General features: G+C 41.5%; 1 protein-coding gene across 1 annotated transcript in view; it reads right to left on the bottom strand.

The window, feature by feature from the left end:
- SLC1A1 (solute carrier family 1 member 1) overlaps positions 1–14,642 on the bottom strand; it is a 70,543-nt gene that overhangs the window by 16,950 nt on the left and 38,951 nt on the right. Inside the window, exons 3-5 of the mRNA XM_054583076.1 lie at positions 4,352–4,444; positions 2,324–2,438; positions 879–921 (exon numbers count right to left, since the gene is read on the bottom strand). Coding sequence (XP_054439051.1) covers positions 879–921; positions 2,324–2,438; positions 4,352–4,444 — 251 coding nt within the window. The remainder of the gene's footprint in view (positions 1–878; positions 922–2,323; positions 2,439–4,351; positions 4,445–14,642) is intronic.

Genomic DNA, 14,642 nt, shown 5'->3' with positions numbered 1-14,642 from the left:
GTTCTGTGGAGCCTCAGCAGAGAGCGTTCAGGAAGAGCTAGTACACCATTATACCAGGCAGAAACGCCACTCCTCCGAGGCTCTGCCAATACCAAGAACCTTACAAATGACCACTGTGGCTGAACCGCAAAGTCACCCCAGAAAAAGAGGTGGTTCTGTGCTGCCCGGAGGTCGGCGGTGAGCAATTTAATTGCCATTTCTGTTGGTATACACAGGGGTCTCTGTTGATATAATTTATGTAAATGAATTCAGCAGTTTGTGATAGGCTCAGCTGTCTAAGGGCAGAGACAAACAATAAAAAAAGACTTGAAGAAAATGGAGTAAAGAGATTTTTAAACTTTCCTGGGGAAAAAAAATCCATCATGGTTTTGTTACACTGCTCTGTAGAGCTCCAGCAATGCGGACAGAATGACTGAGGAAAGACCAAATACCCAGGAACACCAGCCATCAATGTGGGTCAGATACTAATCTTCCCGAAAGAGAAGAAGGGCTGTTTTTTTCACTGCATTGCATCTGCTCACAGCCTAAGTTTCTTCACAAATATAATGTGGTCCTCCAAAAATAGGTACTAGATGCTATGTATTAAACATTCACTGTTTGCCGGTTTTCTGACTTGCTCCATTTGAGCCCTTTTGGGGAAAATGCATAAATGAAAAGGGAGTAACATAAGCTACAACAGGCACTTACTTCACTGTGACCCAAGACCAGGGTTCCAGAATAGAGGAGTCACCTGAAATTCCTCCATTCATAGGTATATTCCCTGCCATTTTTGATGGCCTAATTCCATTTGTTGGGTCACAGCAAGGGGGGAAAAAAACAAAAACAAAACTTAATTGGTAATGGGAAAAGGGAGCGATGTGGGCAAAAGTCAACATTACCTGCTGAAAACAGGCTTGGACAAGGTTCTCAGGGAACATGTTCCTGTTGGAGACATGAAAAGCAGTATTATGTTAAGGCTAAAGCTTTGTTTGTTATATCCAGCACATTGCTGGAAATGAGTGTTACAGAGAATCAATACTCTAGTTTCTCTTCTAGCTTTTTTGCATAATACTTCCTTGTATTAACATTTTTTTTCCCCTGCTAAGCTTCAACCAAGTATATAGAAAGCTCTCCTAATCGATCATTTCTTAACCTATTCACTGAGTAACTGATATGCACGCTGTCCTGGATGAGACACCGCACTCACGGTTAAGAGACTTCTTTAATATTTTGCTCAATTGTGTTCTCATCAATGAGAACGCATGCTTACCAAGAGTCCATTGCATTTCTTCCCAAATTCTTTATGCCAATTTCTAATTATCATTGTAATTACTAAATAAGAAATTACGTAAATCAATGAAATATGAGTGTAAAAAGGAAGGTATGGTTTCTATGAAAACTAAGCTGAATGACTGGAAACTCAATCAAGACAAGTGACTAAAATGTCTGTGGTTAAAATAGGCATGGGAAGCCAATTGAAATAAAAATAAAAACTGGAAGGATTTGACACTCAGCTTTGTCTAAAATTCTAAGGATTTTGTTGCTCTACCTCATTGAATCTGAACCCGGACTCAGGGGTGTCCAAGCTTTGGGCATCTCTGGGCCACACTGGAAGAACAAGAGTTGACTTGGGCCATACATTAAATACATTGTGACACAATCACAAAACAATCTCATAATGTTTTAAGTAATTTACGATTTTGTGTGGGGCCACATTCATAGCCATCGTGGGCTGCAAATGGCCCGCAGGCCACAGGTTGATCACCCCTGTTAGATAATGCATTTCTGCTGCACTCAGCAGCATATGCAACAGAAATGATAGGAAATTACAATCAACTCACACACTCGAAGAAAAGACCTTGACCCTACCTAAAAACATTGGCAAGTAAATACATTTGTTTTAAGTGCAGACAAAATATGTAATGCATATCTATCATTTTGATGATTCTCTTCTTTAATTGCTATTTATTCACGGACCAATTTCTAGCCCTCATTGCTCCTGATTAAGAGGCTTTTTCCTGTACAATTAAAAAGTGTTTTCCTTCAAATGTGCTTCAGAACTGACCACCCAGCTCAGCCCAGCATCTTAATGCAACAAGTGTACTCTCTGCATCTCTGTCCATCCTAAATCCTAACAGAGGAGCTTATTCCTTCCATACCCTGTTGGAACCATGACTTGGTAAGCAGAACTGTCTATGTAATTTGCAGGGACTAGGGAAAAATGAAAATGCACAGTAATTTAAAAATTATTAAGAATTTCAAGACAGCAACAGCAGAGCACAGGGCCCTGTGTGACCATACAGGTCGAATGCCAATGGAGCCACCCTGCTGGCACGAAACTCACCTGATCAGGTCTAACATGGCATCCACTGTACTGACTTCAGGGCTGCTGCCTGTCCTGTCAATATCATCTACTTTCTGGCTGACACCAGGCTTGATGCTCACCACCAGCACAATACCTGTGGTCAAGGACAACACCCAGAGTTAAGACCTTTCCAGGGCACCTGGCACCCCCAGCGCATCCCTCTTTGGACCAATGGGCATGGTGAGACGAGACAATACTGACACGGGGACTGTGGGGTCCAGCCAAAATGCTGAATTTCAGCTGCAACCTTAGCAACAGCCTTAATTGCTTTTCCATTTAAATGAAGGAGAGAGAACGCTTCTCGTGTTTTTTTTAAAACATTTTTTTAGAAAGATTTTTTTTATTTTTAGAGAAAGGAAAGAAAGAGAGGGAGAGAAACATTGATGTGTGGGAGAACCATTGATTGGCTGCTTCTCGCACACGCCCCAATCAGGGACCAGGCCTGCAACCCAGGCATGTGCCGTGACAGGGAATCGAACTGGTGACCTGTCACTTTGCGGGACGATGCTCAACTGGTCAAAGCTCCTGGGTCTTTTTTTCTCTTTTTAAATTCTGTATATTCCAGAATTGCTTTTGGAAACACTGCTGATGAGAATGTTCTTTTTTTTTAATTTCTTTTTTTTACTTTGGCTTATGGGGTCAACCCAGGCAGGGGTTGGGGTGAGGGTGATCCTTTTTGTAACTCAGGTCACTTGTTCAGTACCTTCCCTCACCTTTTACACAGAGATGTTGGTCATTTCCTGGAGGGTCACATGGAACAAGCCTTATCTTCCTTCCATGCCACAGGCCTGGAAAGTTGTTGTGCAACCCAAAAAAGGATTAGGGTTGAGAACAGTGTTGTTCCATGTGACTCTTCAGGGGTGGAATGAGGAAAAAACAGACAGGAGTTACAGGGAGATAATTCTTCTCATAATAAGGAGGAACTATCTAAACAGGGAGCATCTGAAACCACCGTTTTGGTCTTTGCAGGTAATGGGTTCCTATCACTTGAGTGCCCTAGCAGAGGTGGGAGGTAGTAGAAGAGACCACGGCCCCAGAGATTGCCTGATAGCAGAGAAGTGAAGGGAAAAAAAAGTCCCCATGCCCTTCATCACTCCTCCTTTATCCCAAGGGGAAATGCTAATTCAAGAGGGCAGGACTTCAATGATGCTGAACAGGTCAGTTTTGTTAGTGGGAGAAGTCATTGGGCAATGGAAAAGCCGTAAGTGGCCAGAGTCCACTCTTCCCTCTCAGGGTTGCAGAAAAAATGTACATCCAGCTTTTTTTCCCCTTTGTGTTGACCTCCCTGAGGAACCTCATGAGGAGATGTGGCCTTGGTTTAAGCAGGATGCAGGCCCTCCTAGGCCCCTGGTGTAATAACTCTAAAACCTCACCATCACTCATCAGTTCATTAAAGCAGAGTTGCAAGGGTCAAGCTGGCTGCATCTGAGCACATTCCCTTCTTCTCTTCCCATTTTGAGCATCCTTCTTAAAAATATCACATTAGGTCACAAAGGATGAACCATACGTTCTTCACAGAAGGTTGCCAAAGGTACAATAGCAGCTTTATTCCCTTAGAACTTGCTCCCTCTTTCAAAAGTGTAATTTATACTTGGCAAGACTCAACTGTTAGCTCTCAGTACTACGTGAAACTTGAAATGTACTCAAATGTTATCTTTGTGGGAATCTTTTATAATTATACTCAACTACACTATTACAGACTAATCAGTTTAAAGACTTTATAAGCTCTCAGCTTCACGTCCTTCTATTCAACGATCTTGAAAAGACACAGAACAGTCACCCTCTTTCTGTGTCTTACTAGAGATTTTAATAAAGAGTACCATGGCTGAAATTCAGTCAGTATTCTATTTTAAGGTGCTGTGTAGACGTCAGGCCAAAAAGATTCATGGTAATGCAACAACACTACTTTCTGATTTTAAAAAAAATGCACGTGACTAAAAGCCCAACCACTTTTAAATGAAAAGTCACAATGATATAGAAGAATAAGGATTCAGCAATAAATTTTACCTAGAATGACAGCAATGATAGTGGTACAGAAATAATATGCGACAGCACGCAGGCCAATTTTTCCAGATACATTGGAATCCAGTGCAGCAACACCTGAAAGAGGGAGAAGTCAAATTACTTTACTTTTTAAAAGACTGATTTCCAGGACTAGTAATGATTCAATCCTGAAGGTGTGAAAGGGTGAGTTGAGCACCGTTGCTGGATCTGCTAAGCTTATTGCACACATCTGGTCGAGATGCAAAGGGTGGAAAAACACTTCAAAATTCCAAACACAAAATTAAGAGATGGGAGCCTAGTGAGGGGCATGTTCCCTGACTGGCAAACCCTCCCAGCTGCAGCCCATGGTGACATCGTGCCTTTGGCTCCTCCTGGGTGGTGCTGACGAGACAGTCAGAAGGAGTGCCCCTTCTGCATTTGCTCTAAGAACTTTATCAAGTCACTTAACATCCTTTTGGAATTCAGTATCAAGGGGCAGTTTATTTTGAAGAACTGAGATAATTCTTTTGTTATAGAATGAAAATAATATAACCCCTTTTGCCTTTTTTCAGGAAGCTCAGAGATAACTATAAAAAGATAAATTTTACATGTGCTTGTAAAAGTAATATAAGTTCATGATAATTATCTAAAACAAAGAAAAAAATAGGAAAAAATATCACTTCAGCTCGTCAGCCATAGCTGATATTCCGGTGAATTATCTTTCAATATTTTTTTCTCATTTTTGTAAACATAGCTGAGATAATTTTATAGTTTTTAATCCTCTCTCTTCCTAATACTGTAGTATGAGCATTTTCTTTATTGTTATAAATTCACCGTGAGGATAATTTTAAAAGCTGCATAACCTTCTCTCATGTGGCTGTACCATAATGTATTTATCATTCACTTATTACTGGATCTTTAAAGAGTTTTAGGGCCAAACTCAGTAAGCCACAGTAATTCCATTAACAATCCTGGCCAGCATATTTCCTTCTTCTTTTAATGATTTTCAAATCAATTCTGTGTTAATTTTATTGTAAATGGCTTTGATTGTGACATTCTTTAAAACTTGCACTTCAAAGAGGCAGGATATAAATAAAAAATTTTGAGAGTAAGGTGATTTAAGAGATGTATGGCCACACTGTTAGATATAGTTTGGTCTTTGCCAATGAAATTACTGAAAGTTGCCTGGACAGCGAGGGTTGTCTAGAATGCCAAGGACAGCTGCAGAGGTGAAAAGCATACATCCCTCCTTTGCTAGAAGGCCTTGCCCTCCATCAAAGATGTTTGTATATATGGAGTCAGTGATGCAGCTCTCTAACTGGACTATATGGGCAAGCTGAGAAGCAACCAAATCATCTTTCAGCGAGCTATCATTTGGTGGTTTCAGACTATCCTGCCTGATTTCCAAAAAGAGGATCACGTTCTGAATCAAATGATCACCAAAGAAAATGCTTTTTAAAAAGATTTTGTTTATTCATCTTTAGAGAGAGGAAGGGAGGGAGAGTAACATCAATGTGAGACATATCAATCGGTTGCCAAGTGCCGCAACCAGGGACGGAACCCACAACCCATGTTTAGCATGTGTCCTAAACAAGGGACCCTTTGCTTTTTGGGACAATGACCAACCAACTGAGCCACACCAGTCAGGGCCAAAGAAAATGATTTCTTTTGAGCCTGCAACATCTGTGATTTGTCCCATACTGTTTGCTAAACCTGAAGTGCAGAGCAGCAGGAAACATGAAGAAGTTGTCACGAAGCAAACCCAAGGAAAAGGTAGTAACGCTGTAGGCTACCAGCACGCACACATAGCTTTTATATTTACTCCTCACACTATAAAAGGCCTATCCGTTTTTTTAAGTGACTGGAGGATTATGTTCTTTACATATAATTGAACATATTTAATACAGGAAAAATCTATAAGGAAGCTATCATTTGTCAATCCAAACACATCATTTCTCTGGCTGTTGATTGCTTCTCTGGAAGTTAAATTTTGACAGAAGGGGCTCTGACTTCTTTAACAGCCACCCCAGGATGTTGCTTAGTGCCCATTCACCAACTCTGGGGCAAGGCTGTGCAATTACCATATATACACATGACTGGAAGAGGGGAGCATATTGCAACAGTCGCATCTTGGAATAACCATGATGATAGATTCTATTTTCTTTCTTTGGGAAAAATGCAGTTTGGTGTGCTCAGAAGCGGGAGGAGAGAGGTAAAAGAGGGTGAGGGATAAATGGTAATAAAAAAAAATACAACAAAAATAAACAAATAGGAAAAAAGAGCAAGCAATAATGCAAACATGTAAGTTTGCTAAGTATATTATATAACTATAAAATGTGCTTATTCCATTTTAGAGCTCTGTACATTATTTTGATAAACAATTATAATTATTATTTTAACAATATGCTAAGTTAAAAAAACAAGAAAATCACCAAAGTAACAGAACTGAGTAACCTGTATAAGCACCTGTATTCCTGACCCTAATAGAATATGTATTTTCAGGTACATTTACTAGCCTTTGGTAGATGTCTAATTTAAGCAGCTTCCAGCCCCTAAGGTGCTGATAAGTGATAGGCTCATAGGATGGTTGCAGAACTGTTCTCCGGTATGTGTTTCATGTCCTCTCAGGATTTTCTTACAGCAGTGAAACAAATTAGATCGATGTGGGTACCTGTTTCCAGCATATGTTAATATGTCTTAATTTGTCTTAATGTTTTGCCAAAGGCTGGTGCCTCTGCTTCTATTTTAGGACCCCGATGCCAATAAAAGTCTTCATACTAATGATTCTCCGTGGAAATATCTTAAACAAATACATACCCCAAAGCAGTCAGCCAGCTCCTCCCTGCTGAAGTGCAGCAACTAACTTGTAGTTATTTTCAGAAAAAGCTTTGTTTTTCATTCCTCAAATTTACCTTAGTCCTATAATTCTCCTGGGCATATCAGAAATGTATTCAAATCAAAAACTGTATTTTTCTACCTCTCTACAGTTGCCCTTCTACCTCTCCAGGCATCACTGACTGAGGGCAGAGCTGGCCCCAAATCCAGGCTTTCAGACAATTTATAAATTGATGCTGAGGATACGGGCAGTGACCACCAGAGAGGAAGGCACATATGCAGAGAAACAGCTTAATCTTTGAAGACCTCCATAAAAGGCACATTACTGAACTTAATTTGAATATAAAATGCCTGTCTGAATGGTCTAAACACCCCACCTGCCAATAACAACAATGACAATGGTGACAATTGTAATACAATGATGGGGATAAGGATGCTAACAGATACTGTGCATTGAGTGATGACTTACTGTTGAGTGCACCATCTTTAATTCTATTACCCTGTGACGTAGGCATTATTCTTCCCATTTTATAGAGAAGAAAGCTGTCACTAAGAAAGCTGTAGCGAAGAAAGACTAAATAACATGCCATGGTCCCACAACTGGTGAATGATGAAGCCAGGATCCTGAACCCAAGTCTGACCCCAAAGGCCATATTCTTAACCACTGTGTCACACTGGCTCTATCTGCACGCTACAGAGTTCTAGACCAGCACTGCCCAATAGAATTTCCTGGGATGATGGAAATGTCCTCTAGTTGTGCTGTCTACTATAGTAGACACAAGCCATGTGTGGCTAGTAAGCACCTGAAATGTGTCTAGTATGAATGAGGAACTGAATTCTAATTTTAATTTATCTCAATTTAAATAACCACTTGTGGGTAATGGCTGCCATATTGGACAACATAACCTCTAGACCTTCCCCAAGTGTCCAGCATTTAGTGGATGCTCAACAATGCTGAATGAACAAACTCAAGCTTGACTCCGTTACAGAATTCAGGACACCCTCTTCACCTTGCCAGCACAGGCGCAGGGGAGAGGACGAAGATAAATCATCATCTGTCAGGGTTACTGACCATATTGCTCTTAAGGCCTGAGGCTTCTTCTTCTCTGGTCCCCAGTGCATTAAATAAGGTGCTCTGTGAATTTTGTATCCTAGAGACAGGGATACAGTCCAAGGTTGTCCTTGGAAGTTAGGGGCACCTGCTAGCTCTTTATTTTTCACTTTGGGAAGTGGCTCCGATGAGGTGAAATACTGGCTCATGGCCAAAACTTTTTAGAAAAACACTACAAAGGAAGCATTTGTGGGGGCTAAACAATAGCATGTTTTAAAAATAAACACTCGAGGGCAAAAGACTCCTCAGAGCCTCTGCTCTGATTAATCTCTGATTAAGCTCACCACCCACTGGAGAACAAAGTTTTCATGACAATCTCTCCATGTTGCCATTAAGGCGTCAGAACAAATTGGTATTGGAAGTTTTTTCAGTCTGGCATTTGATGGTGGTTACTAATTGTGAATGGAGATAATGTCCAGGAAACTCGCTGCTGCATCCTTGTATCTGGATGACTCCTGTCTCTGTCACCAGCAGAGAGGTCACCAGCAAGGCGAGAAACAAGCATTGGCTTTGGTGGGACAGAATGGGTTCAAATCCTAGCGTTCTCCTACCAGACTCAGTTTCCCCAACTATGAAATGGAGGTTTTAAATGCCTCTGCATCCTAAGAGGTAATTGTGGGGAGAAAGTGAATAGCCTCATCTTGTACAGCTGTTGTGAGGATTAGAAATAATATCTGTAACACACTTGGTAGAGCACCTAGAACTTAATTTGTACTCAGTAAAAAGCCTCCATTATTCTTGAATGAAATGATCAATATAAGGCATGTCACTGAGCAAATGAAAGGCACTTAACAAGTGTTAGCTCATTCATTCCCTCACTCTGTCTTCTGTAATTCGTCTGTATCCCTTCATCATACAGTCACTAAAGAGATCTTTAAAAACATAAATCGGGGCATTTCACATGCATGTATAACCTTTCGGCACTTAGGATGAAAAAGAAAGTCTTCAATCCAGCTGCCGAGACCGTGCAGGAAGGGCGGTGGCCTGCCTCCAGGCCCCTGCTGGGCCACCTTGCCATCGCCCTCCCCCAGCCCCTGGCACAGACTGAGCTCCCTACCGCTTCAGGCTTTTGCACAGGCTCTCACCTCCACTAGACTACTCTTCCCAACCCTTCATTTGGCTACTTTCAAGTCTTTTCCTCAGAGTCCTTCCCTGAGTCTCCCAGATGAACCAGCCTCCTCTGTTTTTCTCACTTGCATCCTGTTCATGTCATTTCACTTTTTTTTTCATTGATGGGTTTATTTAACATCTGTTTTTCTCACTAGACTATAAGCCCCTTGATGGCAGGAGACCTAGATAGCTGCCTGTTCACCAGTGTGTACTCAGCGCCCCGCACATAAAGGAGCTCGATAACCATGTGGGGACTGAATGATTAACTTAGTTATTTATGTACAGCCTGCCTCCAGGACCCCTCTTCCCACGGCCTGGTCCCTGGGCAGCAGAATGTTCCAGAATGCAACTCAAGACCCTGTGTCAGTCCCAGGTGCTGCCCTGAGGGTCTGTGTGATCTTGCAAAAGCAGCTTAATTTCTCCTCAGTCTCCTGTTTCCTCATCTCTAAAGATGGGTAAGATCCCACCTATGGTACTACTACATTAGATTGCTATGAGGATCTAATAAACAAATTCATTGTCCAGGGAAAACAAAGCTGGGTATGATCTCACTCTGTTAATCCAGGGCACAAGAAAATCTCTGCAGCTTATTTTACCAGGGATGGTAAAAGAGAAGAGAAAAGGCAGAGTGGAGCACACAAAATATAGAACATCTATTTTTCTTAGAGACTTTAATATAAAGAACTCTCTTAAAATAGTTGTATCACCAGCATACACTGCTCTCTGAAGTTAATGAAATAACCTGGTCCTCAGGCAGAAGCAGCTAAAGGTCACTCTGCAGCCTCTGTCAGCAGGTCCACCATTTGATGTTCAAAACATGTCAAGAAGCAGCGGGCCTTATCCACTCATCTCTGATGAGCACTTGGGTTGCTTCCATTTCTTGGTGATGGTAGATAACACTGGAAGGAGCATAGGGGTGCTTATGTTCTTCGGAATTAGTGTTTTGGGTTTGTTCGGATATATTTCCAGAAGTGAGACTGCTGGGTCAAAAGGCAGATCCATTCTTAATTTTTTGAGGTATCTCCACACTGATTTCCACAGTGGCTGCACCAACCTGTATTCCCATCAACAGTGCAAAAGGGTTTCCATTTCTCCACATCATTGCCAACACTTATTGTTTGTTGATTATGAGACATTCACACAATAGAATACTACTTGGCTGTAAAGCAGCAGCAAATTTTACCCTTTGTGACAGCATGGATGGACCTGGAGAACCTTATACTAAGTGAAATAAGCCAGTTGGAGAAAGACAAATACCATATGATTTCACTCTTATGTGGAATCTAATGAACAAACTGAACTAACAAGCATAATAGAGACAGGCTCATAGCTAGACAGCAGGATGACAACTAGTGGGGACAGGGAGGCAGGGAAGTTAGGGGGTGGAGGGATCAAGCAAAAAGGAAAAGGACTCACAGACATGGACGGCACTGTGGTGATTGTGGGGCGGAGAAAGGAGTAAAAGGGGGATAAATGGTAATGGGAAAAAATACAATAAAAAAAGAAAAAAGATGATCAGATCATGTGAGATAAAAGAAGGCTATAAGCTCATGAGATCTGCCTGCAAGCAAAAAACAAGAGCAAATTAAAAAGTTCTGCTCTCCCCTTCCCCACCCCCCCCAAAAAAGAAAAGCAGGAGCGGGCTGGTCTTCTGCCTCCTCAGCAATCTGGTGAGCTATTTTTACAATTTTTTTTAAATACCACAAAGTGTTGTGTATTTGCATTGGGACCAATTTCTTAGAAGACCCCATGAGCTTTTAGAAGAGGCTTACTGTCTAAATAATAGCATTGATCACACCTCAGAGGATCTGAAGAACTCAGCCATTGCCTTCAAAGCCCATATGAATGCTTCGACATCAGGATAGCCAAGAGCTCAGTGACACTTTTCTGGTTTTCTACCACAATCTAATTATCATCAAGCCCTTTCTTTGCTTCTCCTCATAAAACTGGTAGCTTAGGCTTCTGGGTTGAAACTACTTGAATGCTGGTGAACTTCATAAACCAGTGGCAAAGTAAGTCTTTTTATATTGTTTTCATTTCTCGAATGGATGCATTGTGTGTACTCTCATGTGTATGGCGCAATTCTAATACTGGCCCCGTAGTATGAAATGCCAATGCACAGACTACTTCCGTGGATGAAGAACAGGTTCTACGAAGTAATCTCAAAGGATGATCCAATTGTAAATTCCTAACTGGGTAGGTCATGGTGGGTAGTCATGTCCCAGGCATGTAACTATTTTAGTAAAAGGTGTGTCTTTGCCTTAAGCGAGCCCTGTCTATTGTTTTTTGTGCACCTGGGTTAACACACCTTTGAAATAAACATTAACTACCCTGAAGAGAAAAACTGCAAAACTGTCATTCTCTGGAGCATTTGAGATCTTGCTTCCTGGCAACTGTTGTCAATTTTCGCTCATATAAACTCTTACAGAAATTCTCTACAAGTTTGGGTATTTCTTACATCAATACTTCTGACAATGTTAGACAAGAGTAAGTGAAAAAACTAAGTGGCATTTTAAATGCACCATGACACAGTACTGTTATTTTCCTATTTTACAGTTGAGGACAAGTTAAACAACTTGTTCAAAGTTTCACAGTTAAAGGCAAAGCCAGGATTCAAGCTTGGGTATTCTGACTCCTACAGCTGCACCCTTAACACTAGATTCCCCTCTCCTTCTACATCTATTGATACTAACAAAGATTCTTTGCTTGACCAACCTTTACTCAGGCTTCTGGATCTTTTCCTAGGCACATTTATACCTCCTTATAAAATCTAGTTCTAGCAAGAATCCTGCTAAGTCAATTTAATTAGAACCCTTCAACCTTGATGTCTGATCACTATTGATGTCTAAGTACCCTGGCCTGCCTTCAGCAAGAATCAGGTTAGGTTAATTTAGCCAGAAACTTCCTTATCCCTGACGCTTTCCCTTAGTAATCCATCTACTGATCCTTTTACCCTGCCCGTTGGCCATCAGTTCCCTCTTGCTCATGCTGTATTCATTCAGAGCTGAGCCTAATATCGCTTCCCTGCTGCAAAATCCCACCACAGTGGTCCCTATACCTAACACGATGGGCCTGAATGAAGTCTGCCTGACCACCTTTACCAAGTGTCATTGATACCTTTTTTTTTTTCTTTAACAATACTTCCCCACTTGAAGACTGTTGAAGGTGTCCTTTCGGAGAGAGCAGCACTGGAGGTTGTCACTCCTATAACTTGCTTCCCCTTGCCTACGGGCTCAAGCCCAGGCCCCTCAGGAAGGCACACACCCTCATGAAGCCACATACTCACCTTTCCACTTCCATTCTTCTGCCCCATGTTTCCAGCATTCCAGTCAAAGTCTCACTGTCCTCTCAAGATGCCATGCATTCTGCTATTTTTTCTGCCTGGAATGACCACCTCACTTCTTCTGATTTCTAACTTTTCTTTAGAACTCCACCTCAATTGTCCCCTCTGCTGTCCTCATTCCCACAAAGCACTTATCACACAGCATTGCAGTGGGCTCTCCTTTTCTTGTGAGACAGGACTTCTCTTTGTGTTTGTGTGCGTAGCACAGAGCCTGGGACGTCAAAGATGGAAAAAATGAATGAACGAACGGTCTCCCATGCCCATGCATTCAATACATAGGGGTTCCTTAGAATCCCGGCAAGGTCTCTCAGTCTTATTATTATTTTAATAAACAGAACTAAGTTAACTCATAGTCAAACAGAGCTGTGAATCTGTCTAGTACCAGTTTAGGCAGAAGGAAAACCTGGTGGATTCTCCAGGCTTTACTATCTCAGAGAGAGATTGAAGCAGGACATTATATCCTACGATTTTTTATTTTACTACTGTTCTAAGTGGCACATTCCCATTCTTTATACACTATGTGCCCCCTCCTTCTTTGGACAAAGGCATTGAAGAAATCCAATTAACATAGTTAAGTCCTTTGGCTTCAATAGCTGTGTTCTAACCAATTGAGCTACCTGGCCAGGACTAGAAAACAAGTTTCTTGATGGTCTTAGGGAAATGTTTTCTTCATGTGTGCAAAACTGCTTAGGCCATCGTGTTTTCTTGGTTTCCAAACAAGCTTGTGAGGAAAGGGAAAAGAGGTACTCCTTGAAATGCAGGCAGAGCCCAGTTGCTCCAGATGTTGCAAGTGAGGCAAGACACTGATTCTCAGTCTGTATAATCTTAGGCTCCAGCATGGAATTTTAAGTTTATAAGCCACTTTGAAATGGCAATTTTCATAGATACTGAATTGCATAAAAAAATCACCAATGTTTCAAGAAAAACATGCATACTTTCCCCCTAGCTGAAGTTGACATTAAATGCTTTTAGCTACCTAAGAGGAAGCTGTACAACCATGTGATATGTTGATTTTCATCTTTTATATCTGCTTGCCTAAGAGGGGACTCATGGACCGAACTGGCTGGTGGAAGACCTGGGGTCCACAAGCAGGTGGGTGGCAGACACCCTATCCTCTCATGGGTGCTTTCCTGTTAGTCTGTTTTTACACAGTTGGGGTTTAAGAGTGTTTGCTGAATAAAATGAACCTGTTTTTCAGGGAGGCATATGGCACAGTCCTTTCCAATAGAGGATGTGGGCTAGTTTCCAGGCACACAGCTGCTTATGGGAAAATGAATACATATATTAAAAAAAAAAATGCATTCCCCAGCCCAAGCGATCCAAGTGTGTCATCTCCTACAAAGCCCAAATTTAAAAACAGGAGTCTCCAAACACCTTGACTGATTTCATCCCACCCTGGCCCATGCCGCCATGCTCCACGGTCTCTGCAGGGCCTGGCACTAATTGCTTGGTATGAACGTACTTGCTTGATATGAATGTATTTGCTCGGTATGAATGTATTTGCTTGGTATGCTGGTTTATTAGGTCACCTGGATGCCACCTCAACTAGACTGTATCTTGAGAGTTAGAATCTGATCTTTCATCTCAGCAGGGATCAGCACCCACCTGGCCTTGCATGCTTTTTGTAAGCAAATGTTTTGCTGGCACACAGCCATGTGCAGTCATTGACCTACTGTCTTTGGCTGCTTTTCTGTGACGACCAGCTAGATAGTTAAATAGAGACCCTGTGCCCCCAAAAGCCTAAAATATTCACTATCTGGCCCTTTACAAAAGAAGTTTGCATACTCCCATTTGAAAAGAATTTGACTTACATAGCTATTCTCCACCTGACTGTTTAATAAATACTGTTTACATCTAAGCTTTTAACTTTTTCCTTCATTAAAAAGTAGTATAAATCTCTGTCCTGAGAGGTGAGA

This window comes from Pteronotus mesoamericanus, unplaced genomic scaffold, assembly GCF_021234165.1.
Source record: "Pteronotus mesoamericanus isolate MK-2021 breed Mesoamerican mustached bat unplaced genomic scaffold, CSHL_Meso_final contig_73, whole genome shotgun sequence".
Taxonomy (NCBI): domain Eukaryota; kingdom Metazoa; phylum Chordata; class Mammalia; order Chiroptera; family Mormoopidae; genus Pteronotus; species Pteronotus mesoamericanus.
The sequence above is the reverse complement of the archived record's forward strand: the minus strand, read 5'-3'. Positions and strand labels throughout refer to the sequence as shown.